Source organism: Chrysemys picta, chromosome 4, assembly GCF_011386835.1.
Source record: "Chrysemys picta bellii isolate R12L10 chromosome 4, ASM1138683v2, whole genome shotgun sequence".
NCBI lineage: Eukaryota > Metazoa > Chordata > Testudines > Emydidae > Chrysemys > Chrysemys picta.
The window spans coordinates 27,775,648-27,802,153 of NC_088794.1; the positions used below are offsets into that span (position 1 = coordinate 27,775,648).

The window sequence follows — 26,506 nt, forward strand, 5'->3', positions numbered from 1 at the left end:
TTGCTACGTGACCTTCATCAGAACACGGAAAAGCCAGCAGGAAGATGGGCTTTCCTTTTGCTTGAGGTATAGTTTTCTAGCACGCAAACGGATGTGCAAAATGAACAGGGGACATGGAGGTGAGAAGACCACAAATGCAAGATTCCTTCACTTTAGCTGAGTGGCAGAGCAATAAGCAAGAACATGTGGAAAGGAACACATGGTTGTGAGAAGAGTACCAAGGACTGTATGCAGTTCTGGCTGTTAGTGCAAGGGAAAGATGCAGTCCTTTAGTCTTTCCCCATAACCTTGGAGGATGGATCCTGAAAAGATCTGCTTTATGACCCATCACCCAGAATGGGAACAAGCTCTGTAGCCTGTTCAGTTTTTGTCCTCATTTGGAAGGAGGAAAAAAGGGGTTCAGTTAATGTCAACCTTCTCCCAGAGCTTAAGCCAGACATACCAAGCTGGATCCCCAAGCCCTTGGGCTGCCCCAGGACAGTGGTTTTCAAACTTTTTTTCTGGTGACCCAGTTGAAGAAAATTGTTGATGCCCGTGACCCAACGGAGCTGGGGGGATGAGGTGGTGAGGGCTGCAGGGTGGGCCAGGAATGAGGGGTTCAGGGTATGGGAAGGGGCTCTGGGCTGGGGGTGTAGGCTCTGGGGTGGGGCTGGGGAGGAGGGCTTTGGGGTATAGGAGGGGACCCTGGGTTTGAGGGGGGACTCAGGGAATTGGGGCATGGGCTTACCTTGGGTAGCTCCCGGTCAGCTTCCTGCCTATCCTGGCACCGCAGACCGCGCTGTGCCCCGGAAGCGGCCAGCAGCAGGTCCAGCTCTTAGGTGGAGGTGCGTAAGCCGGGAACTGACCAATGGGAGTGCAGAGACGGTGCTTGGGGTGGGGGCAGCACGCAGAGCCCCGTGGCCCCCCTGCCTAGGAGCCAGACCTGCTGCTGCCGCTTCTGCAGTGTCGGAACAGATAGGGACTAGCCTGCCTTAGCCAGGCAGCACTGCCAACGGGACTTTTAATGACCAGAGCCGCCGTGACCCAGTCCATTCCATTCCATTTTCTGATCTAAGCGCAACCCTTCCCATGAACCTGACTCAGCACTACCACCTGCTCCTGCCCACAGGGTCAGCACTGCGGTGACCGAGCACACCCATGGCTGCATACTGTGTGCTGTGGAGTGAGTGTGCCAAGGAGCTGCAGGGCCTGTCACTCTGCAGTGCACACACAGCACAGTGAAGTGGTGGCAGCTGGCAGGGGTGGGGCACACAGCTGGCACTGGGCTGACTGCACAGGCAGGAGGATGAGAACTGAGCCAACCCAAACCTGAGCACCCCACTCAATACTTGTAGTCTGGTTGCAGGGCACAGGGCCTGCTGATAAGACACCACTACTAGTCCTCAAAGAGCTTAGAGTACCATAGACACTGAAATCCATGATAGGAATAAACAACACTGTTGCATGGACTTGACAGAGCAGAGCCTTTCCCTGTTGAACAGAGGACTACAGATAGGCCCTGAAGTGACTCTTTTTGTGCTAATACCGAGTGGCCTCATTACTCACTCATGGCCCCTGTGGTCAGTGTCACTAGCATCGAGAATTTTAGTAACTGCTGATATGTTTATCGCACAGTGAGGCAATCCATCGCTACCCCCTACTAGGTTCACTGCCCATTGCCGTGAGAAAACCCAGCTGTCCGTAGGGGCTCTGTTTCCAGGCTGGGTCTCTTACCTTCTCGGTCTTCTCCTCACTTTGAGAGAATTTCTGTTCCATCCGCTTTTTCTTCTCCTCTTCCATCTGCTCCACCCGTTCGCGAGCCTGCAGTGCCTTCCTCAGACGCTCCTCACGCTTCCTGGGGGACAAGTGGGGACAGTTAGCTTTGGCTGCACTGGGGATTTGCCCTGGTTACAGCTATCAAGGCGCCAGCACTGGAGCAGCTAGTGCACTGGTGCAAACCCCCAATGCAGAGTGTAAGAGCCTTGCATTGGCTCAGCCTACCCTTGCTTCAAACTGGGGTAAGCTCCACTGGCACCAGCAGCAGCTGTACACCATCAACACTAGCTGTTTGCACTAACGTAGCTGTAGCTAGCTACCAATGGCAGTAATCAGGGCAGGTCACCAGTGTAGACAAGACCTTGAAGTGCTTCAGAGCTGAGCCAGAAAAGGAGCAGCTGGAGGGGCAGCCACTCACAATTTCATCTCCTCGAGGCGCCGTCTCTTCTCTTCCTCCACTTTCTGTTTTCTTTGTTGCTCGGCCTCCTGCTTCTTCCTCAGGCTCTCCAGCCGCTGCCGCTCCTTTTCCTGGGGTGGGCGGGAAGCTCAGATTATACCCAACTGCTAGGGCTTGTTTCTGCCCCAGGCTACTTGGGCACAGGAAGCCAGGGACAACACACCTAGGAACTGCAGCTTCAGTCAGAGACACATTCACACTCCCTCCGGAATAGGCACATGTGTTAGGAAAGAGACAGTGCTGTTTTGGCAGCAGTGCTAGTTCAACAACTTCATTTCCCGAAGAAGAAAAGGAGCTTGGAAGGTGAGTGGGGCAGTTCTCTTGTGTAGGACACCTCAGGCCCAACATCCAAGCAGAAACAGTTACTGCAGAGGACATGTTCAGGCAAAGACACCATCAGTGACTGTGCTGCTGTATTCACCACAAACCACCTAATGCTACTAGCCAGTGTCAGTGCTACAAACATGAAGATTCCTCCATTCTTTTCAGAGCCCTGAAGGGGACCCCTTTAGGTCCTTTTTAGACACGTGGTTTTTAGTCTAGAAGATAGAACATGAGACCTTTTAAGTCATCTCGTTCATTCCCAGTGGCTAAAGCATGATTATTCCCTACAGTATATTCTCCAGGGCTTTGGCCAGTCTAGTTTGAGTGACATAAGTAGTATCACTTCCACTGTTTGCCTTGGAGAGCGTTTTACACACCACGAGATGTCCAATAGCAATCCCCTTCATCAGAGATTCTCAGTTTGTATTTGCCATGGCTGAGTTTTATCCAGGTACTGTTAGATCCCCTTTGGGCCACTCTGAACAATTTTACTCACTTCCTGGTGTACACACCCTCCACATGCTGCCCAGTACATCATCATTTCGCTCTCAGATGAGACTTGGAAGAAATATTAGGTCTGCATGCAGGTTAGTGGTGAGGTTAAAGAGCTGCAAGTGCCCATTAGAGAGGAAATAAATGTGTCCACTATGAGCCCACAGACTCTGTGATTAAGGAGTCATTACTTACAACAAAATCCCCCTGTTTAGATAGAAAAGAGGAGAAACAAGGATTACTGCTTTTGGAGCTAGCCAAGTAAACCTAGAACCACAACCTTTGGACTCTAGTCTCATTTTGCTCAGTGGATCTCAATGCGCTGCTTGTCTTACAACTGTCCAGCAGCCTGTTGGGCAGCAGAGAGCCAATTTCAAATTCAAAGAAGTGTCCACTGACCATCCTAGAGTTTGGCAATCCCAGAATATGATGAGTTTGGGCTGAATGTGACAGAGTAGCCAAGATTTCTCTACATGCATAGGAAAGCTTTAAGGAGTTGATGTTCAAGGTCACAATATGTATTGAGACTTTGATATTAGCTAACTGATAGGGGTAATGGAAGACCAGATTCATTATGATTTTTAGGTGCTTCTATACCATGAAGGGGTTATAAAAATGCACATAAACATGCAAAAATACATCCAAACCTTTGTTTCCCTGCATGATCTCCCCCTCACCCCAATGCAACAGCTGATGCCACCACTACCCCAGGAACAACCTATACTCCTGGGGGAATTCTGTGCCACTGTGCAATGCAGAATTTTGCAGAAATTAATGTTGGGCATGTAGAATTTCCTCCCCTCCACCCCAGAAATCAGCTGCAGAGATTTTGGCCACCACTAGGGCCTGCTGGATCAGCTCGCAAAAAGAAAAACCAGGGCAGGGAGTGGGTGAGGGATCTGGAGGGTTCCCAGCAGCTGCAGTTCCTAGCACGCCCTGAAGGAAGGAGGTGGCGGCATGAAGGAAACTGTACAAGCCCGGGACCCAGCATCAGGCTGTTTCTCCCTCTGGATCCCTGTGCTCTAGGAGGGCAGGGTCTGAGAGTGTGTGGGCTGGGGTGGGGATGAGTGAGTGTCTGGCCCCCAGCTGGGCTCTGTGGGAGTGGGGGCAGAGACGCAGGAACTGGGTTGTCGTAGGGGTTTAACTCTCTATACTTGCTGACTGGTAATTTTGAAACAAATTGCCAAAATAATTGAAACTGGCATGATTCTATAGTGTTTACCACCAGCTTTGGGCTGCATTCCCAAGCAACCCGACTCCAAGAAGACCTGGTCCCGGCGTGCCGGGGGCCGCTACCGGCCTCACATCGTCCACGGGCACCTCTTAACGGTTTCACAAGGTGCCCATGGACGGTGTGAGGCCGGTAGCGGCCCCCGGCGCGCCGGGACCGGGTCTTCTTGGAGTCGGGTTGCTTGGGAATGCAGCCCAAAGCTGGTGGTAAACTCCATCTAAGGCTAAATACTGGCACGAGAATGATTATATAGTGTTATTTTGACAAATAAAACGTGCAGAATTTAAAAAAAAAAAAATTGGCACAGAATTCCCCCAGGAGTAAACCAACCAGGCAGCCATAAAGACAACTGCTACAGGGGAAACTATCCAAACCCAGTACTTTGCATGGAAGAGACTGTCAAAAGGATTTTCAATGAATTAAGCTAAAGACTACAGGCAGTCAATTTCATGCTGATGAAAGATATTAGCATGGCAGTGCATTCCTGTACACCCCTTACCCTGACACGGCCTATGCTGTACTCTCCTGTAACACCAGCGTATCTCACTCTGGAGGGAGCATCTTCAGGCATCAAAGGGAAAAATAATCTTCATGGCCCATTCAGTTTTTAGCCTCTCTGCCAAGACCACTGAGAGAGGAGAGTTTGGGTGCTGGATCGGACATTCAGTCAGCATATCAGAATGGGAAGAGTTGTGATTTAAGTTTGCTCCTTGGTACCATTCCTCATTTGGAATCTTGAACGGCTTGTGATGCAGATTTGCAGTGAGCATTTCAAAGCAGACAACCCTGCCCCATACATTTGCTCTTCCCTTCTCACCCTCAAGGGAAAAGAGATCGTCTCTACCTTGGAATCCGGTCGGGTAGGAGTGTTGCGTTTGATAAGGTTTTTCATGACACTACTGTGCCCTGTGGACCCTGGGGTCACGAGCAGCTGGTTCTTCTGCACAGTCTGTAAAAAGTGTTTGAATGGACGTACGACCTACAAGGAGAGCAGAGGGCATCAGAAGGGGATCCAGAATAGGCAGAGTGATGTGGGGCCATGGAATCTACTCACCTTGTTGGCTGGGCTGGGCGAGGCTAGAGTCTTGCTTGCAGGAGAAGAAGTGGTCTTACCATATGAAGGAGAGAGGTCACAGTCTTCTAGCTGCTGCCCATTACATAGCTCATCCACTGCTTGCTTATAACTCTGTCTCCTGAAAGAGTAAAGGGTGTGTTACATTGACACAGCACAGGAAACAGCATTCCTGGCCTCCACTGCAGCCTTTAATTCGTTTTATACAACCCCTCCTGCCTACTCAGCACCATCAAGTGATCTGTGATGCCTATGTGAACACACCACATATTCAGAACATGCAGCCATGAAGATGCTAGAAAAAGGGGATGGAAGAGGTGCAAAGGGTGGAGGGTTCCTAGATTTACAAAACAATTGAGATATAGCCTATCTTACTAAGCAACCACAATGTTATTCTCCAGCCCCAGCTTCAGTAAGTGATAGATACGAGTTTCTGATAGACACCTGTTTGTCACAGCCAGCATCAGTAATGCAAGGTGGGGCAGGGCACGCGGCATAGTCAAAAAGTGTGTTGTGTACTGTCCATACCCAGCACCATGTGAAAAGTTTAGTTTGCTTTGAAGAGTTTTTGTACATTAGCTTATTTGTAGTGCCAGAATTTGCTGCCACTTTTCCCCCAACTACAGGGGATGTTGTAGATTTCACAAGATCAAACAGAGCCTCAATAGGGGGACAAGAAGTTGAAAAAGGACAGAACTGAGAGCAACAACTGCATTTAAATAAAAGAACAACAGGAGTACTTGTGGCACCTTAGAGACTAACAAATTTGTTAGTCTCTAAGGTGCCACAAGTACTCCTGTTCTTCTTTTTGCAGATACAGACTAACACGGCTGCTACTCTGAAACCTGCATTTAAATAGGCTTTGGTGGATCTTTTACTACCATTCTCTTGTGTATGTAGGAGAATCAACAGCTGGGGAAGCGAAGGAAAGAGCCAAGCTGTTAGATCTTTTAGGCACTTAAGATAAGAGTCTGTTCAAATTATTCTATGAAGGTACTGCACAGCCATCCTTAGCCACCCTACTCCTCCCCTCCAACCAGCACTTAGAGATTTACAAACAATTCCTTACTACGTCCCTGGGGGGGGGGGGAGGGGGGGAGAGAAGAGGGTACTAGTCCCATCCAGAAAATGGAAAGCAGACATAAGTGACTTGCAGTCATACCTAGGTTCTAGTCCCATCTGTGCCTAATTCACTAGGCCATGTCGCCTTTCAAGAGACCTATTTTGTATTAAACTGATGAAAATCTATAACCCAAAAATTTTGGTACATTATGTGGATTTGAAACCCTCTTTGGTCAATCATACCAAAGCTTTCAACCAAGGTACTTGATAGATAACAACTTAGTCATTCCAGATCACTAGTTTATTTTTCTTCTCTCCCCCAGCCTGAGGCCAAGGAGGAACATACCGGATACTCGAGGGCTGTTCTAGTGGCTTGGCATTCTGGGGCTGCTCCTTGCTCCCACTGCTCTGAGAAGTGCCACTTTTTTTCAAATGGCTCTCTGTGAAGAATGCTACAGTTAGTTCCACATGAAAGGTTTCCTACAGCAGAGGTCCAATGCCAGAGGTTCTTGTCTTCATGGCTCCCAAGACAAGCCTCATAAAAATACTGCAGAACACTACTGCTAAGAGCTGTGCCAATCAGAAACCTTATACTGAGCTAAAACAGGAACACACTAGCTATTTTAAAAACAAGTTTTGTATCTGTGCATTAACCAACATCACAAAGAATAGTATTAGATATGCAACTTGTATGATCACACCCCTCTCTGTGTAGAGACCCTTGATGAGACAGATATGTTAGTCCATAAGAGGACTCTGGACACTCCACCCCCATCCCAATAAGATGCTCTAACAGGATCCTTAGGGGATTACACACTTACTGCAGTGAAAGCTGATCCCATCTCATAGCTCCTCACTTTGAGGCAGAGTGAGATGGGAGGGGCTGCAATCTCCTCTTGTTCCTCCTCAGTTTGTTTCATGCATCTCAAGATAGTGTTACTAGTCCAAACACGAATTACTTTTGCTCTTAAACACTAGACACTGAACCAAACTGAAGCTTTAAGATATTTTCCGACAGTTCCCCAACCATTAGTTGCTCAGACTGAAGTGGTTTGTACTGAGTCTGTCCAATTGCTCTCATTTATATCTTGCACATTTATGAAAAACTCTGCTGAATGATCTAGCACAGGACAAATCTTACTCTGCTCTGGAGACAGCAAAGAGCCCTTGCAGGATAAGTGAGGTCAGTAGGTGGCAAAGATGCAAGACAGACTATCAGATCTTTCATAAACCCCAAGGGACCTCCACAGTCCCATGCTTCCTTGCTGCTCCATCAACACAGTTTTAGCAATATTTACCTGCCTGCTGCTCTGCCCCATTCAGTGGTTCAGTCTGAGCTGATTGTTCTGCAACAGGGCTGCCTTCATTTGGAATAATGAAGGTTTTCTGCAGGTGTTTTGGAGCCTGTAGAAGGAAGCAGACTTTAGCAAGACCCCCCACAGAAACAGGGGTTCAGCAAGCATTGTGTGTCCTGGGAAGGAGGAAAAGGAAGGTTGCTAACAAGCCAGGAACTGCTCTTTTCTCTTTGTAAGGGCAGGAGGGCAGACTCACCGAGTGCTGTTCTGCCTACTACGGACACAGGATGCCTGCTCATGGAGCAAAGGCACAGCAGGGAGGGGGTGTTACAGACACCACCCATCAAAAAGCAGAAGAGTCAGATTTGTCCTTCCTCCACTGGGACTTTAAGGTCAAGATTTTTCTAGACTGACTAAGCTATCTCAGGTTGGGCACCCAAACTTGCTAGAGAGGTCTGATTTTCAGAGTCCGTGCTCAGCAATTTCAGGGGGGGGGGGGGGGGAAGGGCGTCCCTTCAAGAGTTTCTAGTTGGACACCCACAAACTGAGGCATCCAAGATCACTAGTCACTTTTGAAAATCTTGGCCAAGCACCTTTAAAAGTCACTTTTAAACTGCCCTAGATTGAGGCTGCAAGCGATTCCCAGCTACTGGGGGAGAAGGGGGGGGGGCAACAACCTCCCTGCACCAGAAGGATTAGAAAAGGCACAAATTCCATAGGCATTGGCACCTCTCCTCTCCTTACAAACCAAGCACTGCACCGTAACACTCAAGCCACACAGCTCTCCTGCACAGACACGTGTGAGAAGTGAGGAAAGCGAGTGATTCCATCAGAAGCCTACACAATCTTGGTGCACAGGTCTTCAGACAGGTCTGTCAAAGCTCAATGGAAGCAAGTTGTAAAACGATGCTGACTTGGGAACTGAAATTATAAAATGTTCTGATACAAATCCTTAATTTTACTCATGTTTTATTATAGTGCCTAGAGATTCCAATGGAGACTGGGGCCCAGTTGTTTGTTAGGCGCTGTACAAAAACAGTAGGGAAGTACGAATCCATGTCCTAAGAAGCTGACATTGTAAACAGACACAGAAGGGTGAATAAAAGGGACACGATATAAAAGCAGAAGATTGGAAACCAAGACAGAGGGTAAAGGCCAGATTTTTAAATACAAATATCATTAAAAATCTGTCCTTAAGTGACTCACCCAAGATAATACAGGAAGTCTTGTATTTGAAGCCAGGTCTCTGAAGTCTCATAGTCTAGTGCCTTAATATACCAAGAACCAAGTTGAGACAGAACAATCCCCCAGACACATTCTCCAGTTTCAGTGACCGTGATTCTATCAGTTCAGCAGAGAGATCTAGACTCCGGAACTAGCAGCTAAGAAGCAGTATAGTTAACTTACTCCATTTGTCTTTGGAAAGCCTGACCTGGGCCTTACCTTGTCACATTCAGCATTTGGTTCCAGTTCAGGCCTGAAGAGAGAGAGGTGTTTTGACAAGTTATCTGCTCCCACAGAGGAAGTAAGGAAATTATGGGTTTTATTCTTGTGGTGCTTCTGTCAGAGGCTTCTAGGCACCTTGGAAGAGCATGTTACAGGTGACCAAGACCACAATCTGACAGTCGGCTTCAGTATAATTATATCTAAGTGTAGTGGGGACAAGATATTCATTCTGATCAATGGAGGAACTGTTCGTACATGCTAGAGTCAAGACTCATGCACTGAAATCTAACTCTACAATCTTCAGGCAGAGAGTGAATTTACTTCAGCATGAGACCCACAGACATAACCCTGTTTGAACAGGCCAGATGGGGGTGGCACAGTAAGTTGCTGAGTTATATGCTAGTGAGTTTATGCCCCTTGTAGAAGGTCTTAGCATTGCTCAGGTCAATAGGTAGGATATGCCACAGCCCTGGGGCACAGACAGGTGAACCTGCCCTACCCTGCAAGTCTTGGAGACCACAAACTGCACACCTCCCCAATCTGGTGATGAGAGTGGAAAAGGACATTAGTTCACAGGGTTCAGGAAGTTAGTAAGATACATGGGACACAACAAACCGGAAATATTCACAGACAGAGCCTAAGGGAACAGTTTCTTAGTCAAGCTGGCCAATATCTTGCAGTGCACGGTCATATTTTGCACAAGCTAAAAACAACGCATCAGCCTTTTTAGGTAGCTCAGTACAGATATCGGAGAGAAAGAACAGAGATCATACCAGCCTTGCTGTCAGAGAGGCTTGCAAGATATAGTCAGGGTCTGAGGAAGGGCCACAACTATGTAGCAACTACCAATCCCAATCACACGTGAAGATTACAGCACAAAGTATTCATTTAGTGACTGGGCATAGGAACGACCTGTAGAGTTTTCTGCAAGATTTTCCATAGCTTCTGCCTATTTGACAGAGCAGCCTCACCTGACATTGCTGGTTGCATCTTCATCCACAAATACCTCCAGGGAGCTGTGGCCTGGAAGGAAAAGGATAAAGCAAGACACTAGCTAGCTTGGTGGTCTTAAATCGGATGCATCCTATAAGCAGCTATTCCTGTGCAATACAGCCCCTCTCTCCAAGGGACACATTGCATTCCCACCCATAGATTTCCATATGCGCGCAAAGCACCCTTGCTTGACTTTCTACAGCTAGAAGTTGCTACATAGTGCAGTGAACTTAAGCACCATAATGGCCCAAAAACCATTTCAATACCTCCCAAGCTTCCTTCCACATCAGCTGGAGTAACTCTGGAAATACAGAAAGATGTTCTCAAGTCTGTATTATGGAGAGATCACTAATAATTCCATAGTTGAAGCTGTGGAGAATTTCAGTTGGAAAAGGGGTTTAAATCCTCATTAAGGATGAAAGCAAGTGTATTTTGTATTTTTGGTAACTGTGCACTTATTCTTTGGGGGCAGATTCAATATTTTGCAGCATTAACAAGTAACTTCAGTAGGTTAGGACTCAGCAACTACTGTCTGAAGTTTCAGGACTGGTGTTTCTCTTGCCCATCAATTTACACATGGCTTTGACTTCAATTGGATCTCCACAGTATTTCAAGCATAGGTTAGGTTTCCTTTTTTTTTTTTTTATTAATTAAAGTTACAGTTTTTACTATTCCTGTAGGACGACAGCATGCCATGGGGCATTTAGTTTTGATTGCCTAAAATCCACGTGCTTCAGCCCTTAAGTGACCCAGCTGGAAGCCACTTTGCTTCTACAAGCAAAAGAGTTTAAGGAGCTGACTATCAGCAGACACTTTCAGAGCCCAGAGACTGTGCAGGAGTTTGAGCTGGAGACACAAGAGAACTGTTGTGTCTTGAAGCTTTAAGACACTGTAAGGTGAGATTTAAAAATTTCAGTTGTACCGAACCCCCTGCACAAGCAGCATTGCAGGTGGCTCCGAGCCCCTCTAAGTCAAACAGCACACTGATGGACAGACAGAGCAGAGAGGCTCTGAATAAAAGGACACACAATTGCTTTTCATACTTCACAAACTTACAGCTCACGTGGCTGGAGGCTGAAGAGGACTCCCGAGCTGCCTTCTTCTTAGAGATAGCCCTGCTGATAGATTTCCGGATCATGCTCTCTCTTTTGCTGGCCAGAGAATACTTCTCTGCTAGCGAGGTCCTGCGGTGCTTATGGGACTTACCCCTCTGGCTTCTGCGTGCAGAGGGATGGCTCGATTTGGACCCTGTTGAGGTCCCTGTGCTGTCCTTTAAGTCCTGGAAAAGCTCCTTTTCTGGCCCCTGAGCAGAAACATCACTCTCAGCTCCGGGCTCCCCATTTACAGCAGCTTTTGGCGTGGATGTATTTGCTATTCTAAAGTTGGCAGCATCCCGGTCTTCTCCTGTCCCCTTTGCCTCAGGAGTGTCAGGGATCACCAGTGCCGAGGCTGCAGACATAGGTTGAAGTTCAGTAATCTTAGGCTTCTTGGGAGCTTGGTCATCAATACTCAGGGAGATGATCTCCAAGGCCTGGTCTATTATTTCAGGCCTATTCCCCTTCAAATACAAGTCAGCACCACTGTGGTTGTCAACACTGATTTCTGTCAAGGGAACCCGCTCTTCTACTAACAAGATAGTTGGTGTCTTAGCCACTGCCTCCGATGGAAGAGAAAACTCTGCTTCAACCTTGGAGTGGAATCTCATTGTTGAAAAAGAAGCATCGACTCCCTTTTGAACATCACTGGGTTTTTCCAGTCCCTCTTTGCTTCGGAGCCTTTGGGAAACTTGCTTAGAGGATGCTGGCTTGAGGCTGCTTCTCCTTCTCGATAACCTTAAAACAAAGACAGTCAAATGAGGCAGGATTTTTCTCTCTGGCCATTTCAGAACCTAAAACTGACATCACTGACTGTAGACATGACTCTCAGTATTTTTTGCATGCAACTATGCTTATTGTCCAGGTACAACTATTTTTAGTGAGATTAAGTTAATAAAACACTGGACCAGGACTCAGGAGACCTGGGTTCTATTCCCTGCTCTGCCTGTTGGGCAACACTGGCAAGGCCTTCCTTTGGCTCAGTTCCCACCCTCCCCCTCCCCATCTGTAAAATGGGTATAATGATACTTATCACCTTTGTAAAGCACTTTAAGATCTACTTATGATAAGAGCTAGATATTACTACTATCAAAGTGTTTAAAAAGATATTGTATACCAAAAACCTCCAGTAATAGAAACTATCATTCCATTTAAAACCTCATTATCTTTTCCTGGATCATTCTCACTCTTTACTAGGAATACTACCATGCAGATAGGATCTCAATACACAGGAGTCCCAGTTGGGGATACCATGAAACATGGGGCGGCTTGCTAGAAAGGAGCAAAGTGGATAGGCTCCAAAGAATTAAATGTGTAGAGCTTGGACAGGAAAGGGGAACATAAAATGATGTAGCAGTATCTGAAGTGGTAATGCTGTGTATGGGGGAGGAATAAGTACAAATAGGATGAAGCTGCCTAAAGATTTTTTTACCCGAATCATCAAAAAGCTTTCCCTGCAGAATGAGGTCTGTCAGATTAGGAAGTGTCTCCAGCATCAAGGCTTAAATTAATCATAACTGACTCAATGTTCAGAGCAAGCAGTGAGAGCAAGTGAACTTCTGAAATGAGATCTTGATTCCACACCGAAGTGTCCTTGTGTAACTTGAGAGAAACAAAAATCCCCAGCATCATGTAATCAGATCTTTTTCTAAATGGAAAGACTCAAAGTTCAGGGGTAACTTCCTCATGTACCTTGAGATTTCCTTAAGTGGGAGAGAATGTTTCTGGAATGCCCAATTTGTCACTTGTTAGACAGAGGCCAATTGAGAAGGTGGGTTTACAGCACTTCTGAGAAAGAGAAACCTTTAACCCTTTGTGAAAATCTTGGCCTAGGTGACTAAGCATAGGGAGGTGTGAATTTCTTTAAGACACCACTCTTTTTTGGAGGGTGGGAGGGGGCTAACAATGTAATTAAGCAGCTAGCTTCTATCTGGACATTTACAATTCCTCCCTGCTCTAGGCTCTGGACATGTTCTCCTCCCTTCCCATTCTTAACCACCTAGTTTCAGCCTCATTTTTAGTTCAAATCTCTCCTCCCTTCCTTCCCCCATGGGTTTAACTGTGGTTATTGAAATAATACTGAGCACAAGGTATCCTATGCTTGCAGCAGTTCAGCTGCATACAGTGCAGACAGCTCTTCAGGAGTAGGCAGTTTTTTCCTATTGTACACAGATCATTAAAAACACGTACCCCCCAAATGTCAGGTATCAGACAGCATACCTATCCTAGATGGATTCAACTTTGTGAGCTTTATAGAAGTGGATTGGAAGGTTAGATCTGAATGGAAATGATGAGTACTATGCAAACGAGGTATAGGAGAGGTTCCAAGCCTAAGGCCTTGGCTACCCTTGCGAGTTACAGCGCAATAAAGCCTCCCCCAGCGCTGTAACTCACTCCCCGTCCACACTGGCAAGGCACTTACAGCGCTGTATCTCCGTGGTTGCAGCACTGCATGTACTCCACCTTCCCGAGAGGAATACCGTGTATTGTGCTGCCGCTGCAGCGCTGCGGCGCCAGTGTGGCCGCCCAATGCGCTGTGACTGGCCTCCAGAAGTATCCGGTGTAGTAAGTGAAGGCAATGTAGTAAGTAAAGGCCTAATGAAGGCCCAGTATGAGGCCTGAACCAAACTAAAGTAATGGTCAAGACTTTACTAATATGAAGCAAAGTTAAGCTGTGAGCAAGAGGCAGGCCCTGCTCACAGAAGTTGGCAAGGAAAGGGCTGATGTTGCATAGTTACAGTATAAACATGGTACCAAGACACACTATACCGGAACATTCCACAGATAACATGGAACAGGCCGACCCATCCCAATGACAGGGGCAAAAGGGTAAAATGATGGATAGAGTTGTTTTGATCGAACCAACAGGTAAAAGGTGAGAGGCGGCACCTTATTACGTAGAGGGGTTGTACCTTGCTACGTAGAGGGGTTGTACCTTGCTACGTAGAGGGGTTGCACCTCAATACGTCAGGAGTGATGTGTAACTTGTTTGTACCTGTGTATAAGAATGTGTCCCTGGGGTGGTGTCTTTGTCCGGCCACGGGGGCAGTGGAAAGTCCCGCCACTGAGCCGGGTCCTTGCCAAGAGGCACTTTTCTCGTAGTATGCCCTGAATGAGGCTCAGAAACCTACAGGGAACTGCAATTGTGTCCGAGATCGCAATAAACCTGGCCGAGGTGCCTTTGTATCTTACTAGACTCTGTGGTTATTGGAGATTCTCGTCGGGTCTGCTGTGTCAGCTATCTGCGCAGAGCTGGGGCAGCACACAGAGGGAACACAGGCACGCAGCCGAGTGATATCAACAGGAGAAAGCAGAAGCACCACACCGGTAGCCTCTCACAACATCCGGCAGTATCCCACAATGCCTGTTCTAGCCACTCTGGTCATCAGTTCAAACTCTACTGCCCTGGCCTCAGGTAACCAAGTATGTGATCTGCCCTTGACATTCCCCAGGAATTTTAAAAATCCCCTTCCTGTTTACTCAGCCAGGCGTGGCGTGCTATCAGCGAATCTTTCCAGGTGACCATGCCTCCACGCGCCAAGCGAGCCCCAGTATGGAGCAATGGCGAGTTGCTGGACCTCAGTGTTTTGGGGGAGGAAGCTGTCCAGTCCCAGCTGCGCTCCAGCTGTAGGAATTACGATACTTTGGGAAGGTATCAAAGGACATGATGGAAAGGGGCCATGACCGGGATGCCCTGCAGTGCAGGATTAAAGTGAAGGAGCTGCGGAGTGCCTACCGCAAAGTCTGCGACGCAAACGGCCGCTCGGGTGCTCCCCCCGCGACCTGCCGATTCTACAAAGAGCTGAATGCAATACTTGGGGTTAACCCCACCTCCACTCCGAGCACCACCATGGACACTTCAGAGCCGAGGAGGAAGAGGACGAAAACGGGAGTGAGGGTGGTGGGGCAGATGGAGACACCCCGGAATCCCTGGAGCCATGCAGCCAGGAGCTCTTCTCGAGCCAGGAGGAAGGTAGCCAGTCGCAACGGCTGGTACTTGGTGGAGGACAAACAGAAGAGCAGGTTCCCGGTAAGCGGGTTCTTTTTCCCCCGGGAAGGAATTTTTTTGGTGCGGGCTCTTTGGGAGAGGAAGGTTAGACATGCATGCCTAGATGCGGAATAGTGCATTGATGTGGTTTATCACATCACGGTAATCGGCCTCGGTAATCTCTTCGAATGTCTCATCCAGAACATGTGCAATGCGCTTGCACAGGTTTATCGTGAGAGCCACCGTGGTCCTTGTCCCAGCCAGGCTAATGTGTCCGCACCACTGTGCCGCGAGGGAAGGGGGGGGGACCATTGTTGCACACAGGCAAGCTGCATATGGGTCAGGGCAGAAGCCGCATTGCAGTGGAAGACCCTCCCTTGCTTCCCAGGTCACCCTCAGCAGTGAGATATCGTCCAGGACGAACTCCTGTGGAAAACGTTGGGACAGTGTTCAGTGTAGGTGCCCCCTGCAGCTGTTGGCTCTCCCCAAGGCACAGAAACCCAGAGGACAGTACAGCCCTGAAACAATCAGTCCCCCTTACTCACCATTTTGAGGCTCCCGTGGGTTGTGTGCGCTCTGTTTGGGACGGGAAAATTATGCTATTGTGTAGACCCTGTGTGTGCCCTCCTTAAGCGTGGGGGAAATCATTAGTCTGTCTGCTATAAACAATGCTACCTCTGTTGAATGTTGCATTTTGCCTATACAGCTGCAACAACCTTGAGACCTCAGTCGTCACTCTTATCGCCTGCTCAGAGACTGCAAAGACTCAGGAAGAGACTGCAAAAAAACAAAGAAGACATGCTGCAAGAAGTGATAGGGCAATCTATTAAAGAGAACGAAAAAGCACAGAACTGGAGGGAGAGAGAAAGCAGGATCCGCCAGGAAAACGCAGCACACCGGCAGCAAAACACGGAGCACGGGCAGCAAAGCACAGATCGGCTCATAAGCATCCTGGAGCACCAAGCAGATGCTATCCAGGAGCTCGTAGCCATGCAGAAGGAGCAGTACCGCAAATGCAAACGCTCACCCCTCCCCCTCACAGCCCTTGTCCCAAAACTCTTTCCCTTGTGCCCCACTGTCCCCTCCAACCTACTTTCCCCAACTTCCAGGTTCTTCACACCACCAGCTGCCTCCAACACCAGTATCTTCACCACCCAGCCCTGAAAATCACGACCCTTACCCTCTGCACTCAACCCCCATCACCATGCAGTATAGCTATCCTGAAATGCAGCACTCACTGCACAGCACACCAGACAGGACATACGCGAATCTGTGATTGTTACTGTTCCCCACTCCACTCCCTTGCCCTTTCTGATTCCCAAGCAGTTGTGTTTCTTTTCAATAAATGGATTTTTTGGCTTTGAAAACATTCTTTAATATTGCATAAAGTAAAAGATTCCTTAGCCCAGGAAATAAACAGGCACTGCAAGTCTGCTTAGCAAACCTGTCCTCGCTTACAGACAACCCCCCAACCTAAAGCAAATACTCACCAGCAACCACACATCACTGAACAAAACCACTAACCCAGGAACCTATCCTTGTAACAAACCCCGATGTCAACTCTGTCCACATATCTATTCCAGTGACATCATCATAGGACCTAATCACATCAGCCATACCATCAGGGGCTCGTTCACCTGCACATCTACCAATGTGATATATGCCATCATGTGCCAGCAATGCCCCTCTGCCATGTACATTGGCCAAACCGGACAGTCTCTACGCAAAAGAATTAATGGACACAAATCTGACATCAGGAATCAAAATACTCAAAAACCAGTGGGAGAACACTTTAACCTGTCTGGTCATTCAGTGACAGACCTGCGGGTGGCTATATTACAACAGAAAAACTTCAAAAACAGACTCCAACGAGAAACTGCTGAGCTAGAATTGATATGCAAACTAGACACAATCAACTCCGGTTTGAATAAGGACTGGGAATGGCTGAGCCATTACAAACATTGAATCTATCTCCCCTTGTAAGTATTCTCACACTTGTTATCTAACTGTCTGTCTGTACTGGGCTAGCTTGATTATCACTTCAAAAGTTTTTTTTCTCTTAATTAATTGGCCTCTCAGAGGTGGTAAGACAACTCCCACCTGTTTATGCTCTCTGTATGTGTGTATATATATCTCCTCAATATATGTTCCATTCTATATGCATCCGAAGAAGTGGGCTGTAGTCCACGAAAGCTTATGCTCTAATAAATTTGTTAGTCTCTAAGGTGCCACAAGTCCTCCTGTTCTTCTTTTAGCAAACACTGATTCCTAAAGATTGCAACTACTGCACTTCACTCCTGTGCAGGGCACCAGATATCACTGCTGGTTTTCAGCATCAAATTGCTCCCTCAAGGCATCCCTAATCCTTGCAGCCCCGTGCTGGGCCCCTGTAATAGCCCTGCTCTCTGGCTGTGCAAATTCAGCCTCCAGGTGTTCAACCTTGGAGGTCCATGCCTGAGTGAAGCTTTCACCCTTCCCTTCACAAATATTATGGAGGGCACAGCACGCGGATAGAACCGCGGGGATGCTGTGTTCGGCCAAGTCCAGCTTCCCATACAGAGATCGCCTGCGGCCCTTTAAACGGCCAAAAGCACACTCCACAGTCATTCGGCACCGGCTCAGCCTGTAGTTGAACCGTTCCTTGCTGCTGTCAAGGCTCCCTGTGTAGGGTTTCATGAGCCATGGCATGAACGGGTAAGCGGGATCGCCAAGGATCACAATGGGCATTTCAACTTCCCCTACTGTGATCTTCCGCTCTGGGAAAAAAGTCCCGGCCTGCAGCTTCCTGAACAGCCAAGTGTTCCGAAAAATGCGTGCGTCATGCACCTTTCCTGGCCAGCCTGCGTTAATGTCAGTGAAACGCCCACGGTAATCCACAAGCGCCTGGGGAACCATAGAGAAATACCCCTTCCAATTAACGTACTCGGATCCTAGGTGGGGTGGTGCCAGAATAGGAATGTGCGTCCCATCTATCGCCCCTCCACAGTTAGGGAACCCCATTTGTGCAAAGCCATCCACTATGTCCTGCACGTTACCCAGAGTCACGATTCTTCTGAGTAGGATGCGATTAATGGCCTTGCAAACTTGCATGAACACGATTCCAATGGTCAACTTTCCCACTCCAAACTGGTTTGCGACCGACCGGTAGCTGTCTGGAGTTGCCAGCTTCCAGATTGCAATAGCCACCCGCTTCTCCACTGGCAGGGCAGATCTCAATCTCGTGTCCTTGTGCCGCAGGCTGGGGGCGAGCTCCTCACATAAAAGCCACTTTCATGGGACTCTCATCCAAAAGTTCTGCAGCCACTGCTCGTCATCCCAGACTTCCATGACTATGTGATCCCACCACTTAGTGCTTGTTTCCCAAGCCCAAATGCGGCGTTCCACGGTGCTGAGCGTGTCCGTGAATGCCACAAGCAATTTCATGTCGTAAGCATTACGCGACTCGCTATCATCGTCGGACTCCTCACTGTCACTTTGGATCTTAAGGAATAGCTCGACTGCCAAACGTGACGTGCTGGCGAGACTCATCAGCATACTCCTCAGCAGTTCGGGCTCCATTTCCCGCAGACAGATCGCGCTGCACAGAAACAGTTGAAAAATGGCGCCAAAGGTGGATGGAAACAAAGGGATTTCTGGGATGCGAAGCGATGCATCACAGGGCGTTGGGACAGGACCCAGAATGCCCCGCACCCATGCACCCTTCCCACAACTCACAGCGCCAGAATGGGAAGAGGTGCTCTGTGGGATAGCTGCCCATAATGCACCACTCCCAATGGCGCTGTAATGGCCGCAAATGTGGCCACGACAGTGTGCTGGCAGCTGTCAATGTGGACAGACTGCAGCGTTTTCCCTACTCAGCTGTACAAAGACAAGTTTAACTCACAGTGCTGTACAGCTGCAAGTGTAGCCAAGGCCTTAGGAATGATAGAGAAAAGAGTCAATAGAGAATTTAGAGGGCACAGCAAGGCAGGAGCAAGGAACCAGCAAACATCCTACTTACAACTCTCAAATTTAGTTTTTGTATCAGAAATCAAGTTGAAAATGGTTGCTGGGCCATAAAGAGAGAAAGAGAGGGTTTGACAAATATTTGAGGTACTAAGACTTCCTGACTCTGTGGTTTTGTTTTCCTATTTTCAAGAGAGCTTCTTCCCTCTGTTGTGCATGGTTCCCCCCCCAACCCCGCAGCAATCAACAGCAGAAACTGACAAATTATACAAGGATAATAGTGAAACTGACTATACACAAAGGCTGTCAAATACACAAAGTAAACAAACTGAGAAAGCCTTAGGGTAAAGAAGAGTAATAGAAATGGACAGTTAAATTGGTAGTGTACCCTGGGTTTAACAATATTTAGGAACAAAGAGATGTTAGCTTTCTCTACAGTTTTCTTCTTGAAGGACAGGTGCATAAAACCTCTCTTCCTATATTTTTTTGGAATCACACCCTAATTAAAAATGTCATTTAAAAAGCCAAACAGGATCAGCTATGTTAGACACTTAGCTTATAAAAGTGGATCCTAGAAGTCTACTTTAAATTTAAATCCATGCCCTTTGAATATTTCTTGCATTTCTCTCACCTTGGACAATTAAAATAGAAAAGTCAGTTTCGTTTTTAATTTATAGTTTCTAAAAATTTCACTTTCAAGTTATCATGCATTAGCACAAAGGATTAGATTGCAAACGGTTGAAATAATGTATTTTAAAATAGAATTCATTGGGATAAAAGAGACCTAGGAAGGTTTCTATTTGTCTTACCTTACTGTAAACCACAAGCTTATACAAAACCGAGATTTTGAACTAACTTTGACCTGGTATCAAGTATCAAAGGGGTAGCTGTGTTAGTCTGGATCTGTAAAAGCAGCAAAGAGTCCTGTGGCACCTTATAGACTAACAGACGTATAGGAGCATGAGCTTTCGTGGGTGAATACCCACCTCTTCGGATGCATGTAGTGGAAATTTCCAGGGGTGGGTATAAATATGCAAGCAAGAGTGAGTAAGGCTAGAGATAACGAAGTTAGTTCAATCAGGGAGGATGAGGCCCTCTTCTAGCAGTTGAGGTGTGAACACCAAGAGAGGAGAAACTGCTTTTGTAGTTGGCTAGCCATTCACAGTCTTTGTTTAATCCTGAGCTGATGGTGTCAAATTTGCAGATGAACTGAAGCTCAGCAGTTTCTCTTTGAAGTCTGGTCCTGAAGTTTTTTTGCTGCAGGATGGCCACCTTTAAATCTGCTATTGTGTGTCCAGGGAGGTTGAAGTGTTCTCCTACGGGTTTTTGTATATTGCCATTCCTAATAGCTGATTTGTGTCCATTTATCCTTTTACGTAGGGACTGTCCAGTTTGGCTGATCTACAAGCAGAGGGGCATTGCTGGCATATGATGGCGTATATTACATTGGTGGACGTGCAGGTGAATGAACCGGTGATGGTGTGGCTGATCTGGTTAGGTCCTGTGATGGTGTCGCTGATGTAGATACGTGGGCAGAGTTGGCATCGAGGTTTGTTGCATGGATTGGTTCCTGAGTTAGAGTTACTATGGTGCGGTGTGTGATTGCTGGGGAGAATATGCTTCAGGTTGGCGGGTTGTCTGTGGGCGAGGACTGGCCTGCCACCCAAGGCCTGTGAAAGTGAGGGATCGTTGTCCAGGATGGGTTGTAGATCACTGATGATACGTTGGAGAGGTTTTAGCTGGGGACTGTATCTGTACATAACCTAAGTCGTGCAGAACGCAATGCTATCCACAGCCTCAGAAACCACCCTGACATCATCATCAAAGAGGCTGATAAAGGAGGTGCTGTTGTCATCATGAACAGGTCTGACTACGAAAAGGAGGCTGCCAGACAACTCTCCAATACCAAATTCTACAGGCCACTTCCCTCAGACCCCACTGAGGAATACACTAAGAAACTGCACCATCTACTCAGGACACTCCCTACACTAACACAGGAACAAATCAACATACCCTTAGAGCCCCGACTGGGGTTATACTATCTACTACCCAAGATCCACAAACCCGGAAATCCTGGACACCCTATCATCTTGGGCATTGGCACCCTCACTGAAGGACTGTCTGGATATGTGAACTCCCTACTCAGACCCTACACCACCAGCACTCCCAGCTAGCTCCATGACACCACTGATTTCCTGAGAAAACTATAATGCATTGGTGACCTTCCAGAAAACACCATCCTAGCCAGTATGGATGTAGAGCAGTGGTTCCCAAACTTTAACAACCTGTGAACCCCTTTCACTAAAATGTCAAGTCTCGCAAACCCCCTCCTAAAAATGTCTATTTCCAGGGATTTTCTCCTTTACCCAAGTATAAATTATAAAAGCAGTGATCTTGGAAACATAAAATTTGTTTTTATGATATGCTTATTACACACTATTTATTATTAAGTATCAGAGGGGTAGCCGTGTTAGTCTGAATCTGTAAAAAGCAACAGAGGGTCCTGTGGCACCTTTGAGACTAACAGAAGTACTGGGAGCATAAGCTTTCGTGGGTAAGAACCTCACTTCTTCAGATGCATCTGAAGGTGATGGTGTGGCTGATCAGATGCATCTGAAGAAGTGAGGTTCTTACCCACGAAAGCTTATGCTCCCAGTACTTCTGTTAGTCTCAAAGGTGCCACAGGACCCTCTGTTGCTTTTTATTTATTATTAATTATCATTACAGTATTTTTATTATTAAAATGGCAACACTCTTCCAAGAACTCACTTTCATAGCTTGTATCAATTTGAATAAGCCTGTTATAAGACAAGGCTCCTATGTTTCATCAAGGAGTATCAGATGTGAAACAGTATGAAGGTATTTAAGAAGCCAACTCAAAGAGTTCCTCCTACACAAGCATTCAGATTTTGAGCAGTCCAGGCCAACACCACATGTTACAACAAAGCTTAAACTTGTTCTTCATAATAATTTTAAAAACAATACTCGCTGCCTATTTCATTTTAAAAACAGCAAAAAATATCCACCTCCCTTTCCATTTCTTATAAGGAGTCTTGAAGTTTAAATCTTCTCAGTGTGATAGATAGGCTTGCTTTGATCTGCTTAGCTCTTGGAAGTCCAGAGGCTCCAGGCTGCTGGCCACATGCTGCCCAGAGTTCCCAGGGACAGCTCTGTCCACCATTAGGGAATTTTTTTCCCCCCGTAACATTACACGAACCCCCAGGGGTACACAAACCCCAGTTTGGGAACCACTGATGTAGAGGCTCTCTACACAAACATCCCACACACAGATAGAATACAAGCTGTCAGGAACAGTATCCCTGATGATGCCACAGCGCAACTGGCTGCTGAGCTCTGTGACTTTATCCTCACACACAACTATTTCAAATTTGATGACAATATATACCTCCAGACCAGTGACACTGCTATGGGCACCCGCATGGCCCCACAATATGCCAACATTTTTATGGCTGGCCTGGAACAACGCTTCCTCAGCTCTCGTCCACTCATACCCCTTCTCTACCTACGCTACATTGATGACATCTTCACTGGACCCATGGGAAGGAGACTCGGGAAAAATTTCACCACGATTTCAACAGCTTCCACCCCACCATCAACCTCAGCCTGGACCAATCTACACGGGAGGTCCACTTCCTAGACACCACGGTGCAAGTAAGTGATGGTCACATTAACACCACCCTACACCGAAAACCCACCGACCACTATGCCTACCTTCATGCCTCCAGCTTCCATCCTGGACACACTACACGATCCATTCTCTACAGCCAAGCACTGAGATACAACCATATCTGCTCCAACCCCTCAGACAGAGACCAACCCTACAAAATCTTCACCAAGCATTCTCAAAACTATGATACCCGCATGAGGAAATAAGGAAACAGATCAACAGAGCCAGACGTGTACCCAGAAGCCTCCTACTGCAAGACTAGCCCAAGAATCATAGAATATCAGGGTTGGAAGGGACCTCAAGAGGTCATCTAGTCCAACCCCCTGCTCAAAGCAGGACCAATTCCCAACTAAATCATCCCAGCCAGGGCTTTGTCAAGCCGGGCCTTAAAAACCTCCAAGGAAGGAGACTCCACCACCTCCCTAGGTAACGCATTCCAGTGTTTCACCACCCTCCTAGTGAAATAGTTTTTCCTAATATCCAACCTGGACCTCCCCCACTGCAACTTGAGACCATTGCTCCTTGTTCTGTCATCTGCCACCACTGAGAACAGCCGAGCTCCATCCTCTTTGGAACCCCCCCCCTTCAGGTAGTTGAAGGCTGCTATCAAATCCCCCCTCATTCTTCTCTTCTGGAGACTAAACAATCCCAGTTCCCTCAGCCTCTCCTCATAAGTCACGTGCTCCAGACCCCTAATCATTTTTGTTGCCCTCCGTTGGACTCTTTCCAATTTTTCCACATCCTTCTTGTAGTGTGGGGCCCAAAACTGGACACAGTATTCCAGATGAGGCCTCACCAATGTCGAATAAAGGGGAACGATCACGTTCCTCGATCTGCTGGCAATGCCCCTACTTATACAGCCCAAAATGCCGTTAGCCTTCTTGGCAACAAGAGCACACTGTTGACTCATATCCAGCTTCTCGTCCACTGTGACCCCTAGGTCCTTTTCTGCAGAACTGCTACCTAGCAAGAAAGAAACCAATAGAACTCCACTGGCCATCACAAATAGTCCCCAGCTAAAACCTCTCCAACGTATCATCAGTGATCTACAACCCATCCTGGACAACGATCCCTCACTTTCACAGGCCTTGGGTGGCAGGCCAGTCCTCGCCCACAGACAACCCGCTAACCTGAAGCATATTCTCCCCAGCAACCACACACCGCACCATAGTAACTCTAACTCAGGAACCAATCCATGCAACAAACCTCGATGCCAACTCTGCCCACATATCTACATCAGCGACACCATCACAGGACCTAACCAGATCAGCCACACCATCACCGGTTCATTCACCTGCACGTCCACCAATGTAATATACGCCATCATATGCCAGCAATGCCCCTCTGCTTGTAGATCAGCCAAACTGGACAGTCCCTACGTAAAAGGATAAATGGACACAAATCAGCTATTAGGAATGGCAATATACAAAAACCCGTAGGAGAACACTTCAACCTCCCTGGACACACAATAGCAGATTTAAAGGTGGCCATCCTGCAGCAAAAAAACTTCAGGACCAGACTTCAAAGAGAAACTGCTGAGCTTCAGTTCATCTGCAAATTTGACACCATCAGCTCAGGATTAAACAAAGACTGTGAATGGCTAGCCAACTACAAAAGCAGTTTCTCCTCTCTTGGTGTTCACACCTCAACTGCTAGAAGAGGGCCTCATCCTCCCTGATTGAACTAACTTCGTTATCTCTAGCCTTACTCACTCTTGCTTGCATATTTATACCCGCCCCTGGAAATTTCCACTACATGCATCCGAAGAAGTGGGTATTCACCCACGAAAGCTCATGCTCTTATACATCTGTTAGTCTATAAGATGCCACAGGACTCTTTGCTGCTTTGACCTGGTAGTGTCTCAGGAAGTATATTAATAATGTTTAATTAGCACATTTATTTAGTTATTGATACAGGTGTTTTGTTTGGTTCTGAAATGGGTAGTTTACTTTTGCCTCTGGCTTGTTTGTTTCTGTAGTTTGTTGGCACAGGAGATCCAAGGCAACCGCCTACCTTTTTCTGGTCAGTTCATTGTTCTCATCCTTAAGAGATAAGGAGCGCTTCTTCCTACGGTATTTCTTCTGTGATGGTGTTTTGGGCATCAGCTCAGGTTCAGCACTCAAGTTGCTTTTCAAAAAACAGAACACAAGAGAAGGAATTTATTTCCTTGCCTGAACACCATGCTGTTCAACCCCTAGCAGCAGCATATTGTTCATTACAGTGGGGACAAGACCAAGCGATACCATAAGGCCAAGATACCTAGGGAGGTGGTGGAATTTCCATCCTTAGAGGTTTTTAAGGCCTGGCTTTACAAAGCCCTGGCTGGGATGATTCAGTTGGTGTTGGTCCTGCTTTGAGCAGGGGATTGGATGACCTCCTGAGGTCTCTTCCAACCCTAATCTTCTATGATTCTATGAAGTCTTTCTGATAAGCCGTTTGGGGACATTCTAGCAAGACCACAGACACTGAACACTACAGGCTAAAACAAACTGCCCAGCATATAGATAAAGTAAATCACTAACATTTCTTTTTGCCTCCGCTTACTATAGTAGCAACTGGAAAAGCCAGGCTCCCCAGTGGCCTTTAGTTTGAAATCTCACCGAGACTAGCCTTATAAACCAGTCCCTAAGAACTCTCAATTGCGATGGTTAAAAGTTCCCATTGGCTAATCCTATAAAACAGTAGGAGGAAAAAAGTCAGGCAAAGGCGGCTTTTCACAGAGGCACATTTGCACAGATAGGCTCAAGACTCATGTCATACTGTCGCACACATCAGAAGGATCCATAGTACTGACAGCTGAGAGAGATGGAACAGCCTGTGAATGAGCCCATCAGAGACAGCTCCACCCTTCTGCCACCCAAATGGTCCTACCTATCGAACATCTTCATGGCCTCCTCCTCAATTTCCCGGAGCCATGCCAAGTGCTTGTGCTCGACATTACACAAGAACTCGGACAGTTTCTGACGGCAAACCTCCAACAGGTGAGTGGGACCCTCCGCCATGGCTCTGCCTGAAACACAAGGGGACAGGGGGAGCAGGTAGTGCATTAGCACCTGTCTGCAGCACCGTTCACCTGGGATGTCACAGCCACCCACACTTACCCCCAGCTACTCCCCCACAGGGGGATAACAAAACATTGCCTCAATCCACACTGGAGGCACAGGACGCCCACCCCCCTGCCAAGCCCTGGGGCACAGGGCTAGGCCCAGGCTGTCAGGGCTCCCCAGCCCTCACGGGGGGAGGGGAGGAGAGACAGGACCCAGCAGCTCCAGCTCCCTACTCAAAGAGAAAAAAAAAGGACCCAGGCATCCTGCCCTACCCACCACCTCAGTCACTGGGGAGGAAGGGGGGGGGTCGAGCCCCAGCAGCACAGCGCGTGCACAGGCAGAGGAAAGGCGGCCCCTGCAGGTAGCTCCCCTCCCTCGCAGGTACCAACCGTCCCCCAGCCCGGGCATCAGCTAGTGCATTCCTCGCAGAGAAGACCTCCAGACCACAGAGAGGACAGCTAGAGCGGCACCCGTGGGGCTTTGGGGGAAACACGTTCCTTCTGGCACTACCCGAGCCTCCAGACGCGTCAAGCGATCCGCCGCGCCCCCCGCCCATCGAGGTCATCCGAGTCCGCACCAATCACAAAGCGCCCTGCCGGAGCGCCATATTCATTGGC

The 26,506-nt window shown here is 47.6% G+C and overlaps 1 protein-coding gene across 6 annotated transcripts in view; it reads right to left on the reverse strand.

Moving 5' to 3' along the window:
- The window catches only part of LOC101937702 (inner centromere protein-like), a 39,163-nt gene extending 12,728 nt beyond the window's left edge, over positions 1–26,435 (reverse strand). For 3 of the 6 annotated variants that reach the window (XR_010600437.1, XM_065591855.1, XM_065591852.1), the window contains exons 1-13: positions 26,279–26,435; positions 25,714–25,852; positions 24,856–24,969; positions 11,184–11,959; positions 10,106–10,157; positions 9,132–9,165; positions 7,692–7,797; positions 6,740–6,833; positions 5,314–5,452; positions 5,104–5,238; positions 3,224–3,235; positions 2,174–2,283; positions 1,714–1,834 (exon numbers count right to left, since the gene is read on the reverse strand). Coding sequence is in view for 5 of the 6 variants with exons in the window: in XM_065591855.1 (XP_065447927.1) it covers positions 1,714–1,834; positions 2,174–2,283; positions 3,224–3,235; positions 5,104–5,238; positions 5,314–5,452; positions 6,740–6,833; positions 7,692–7,797; positions 9,132–9,165; positions 10,106–10,157; positions 11,184–11,959; positions 24,856–24,969; positions 25,714–25,852; positions 26,279–26,297 (1,851 nt within the window). In the remaining variant the exon portion in view is untranslated. The other 3 variants (XM_065591853.1, XM_024110648.3, XM_065591854.1) reach the window with 3 other exon arrangements.
- Positions 26,436–26,506: the final 71 nt, after the last annotated feature.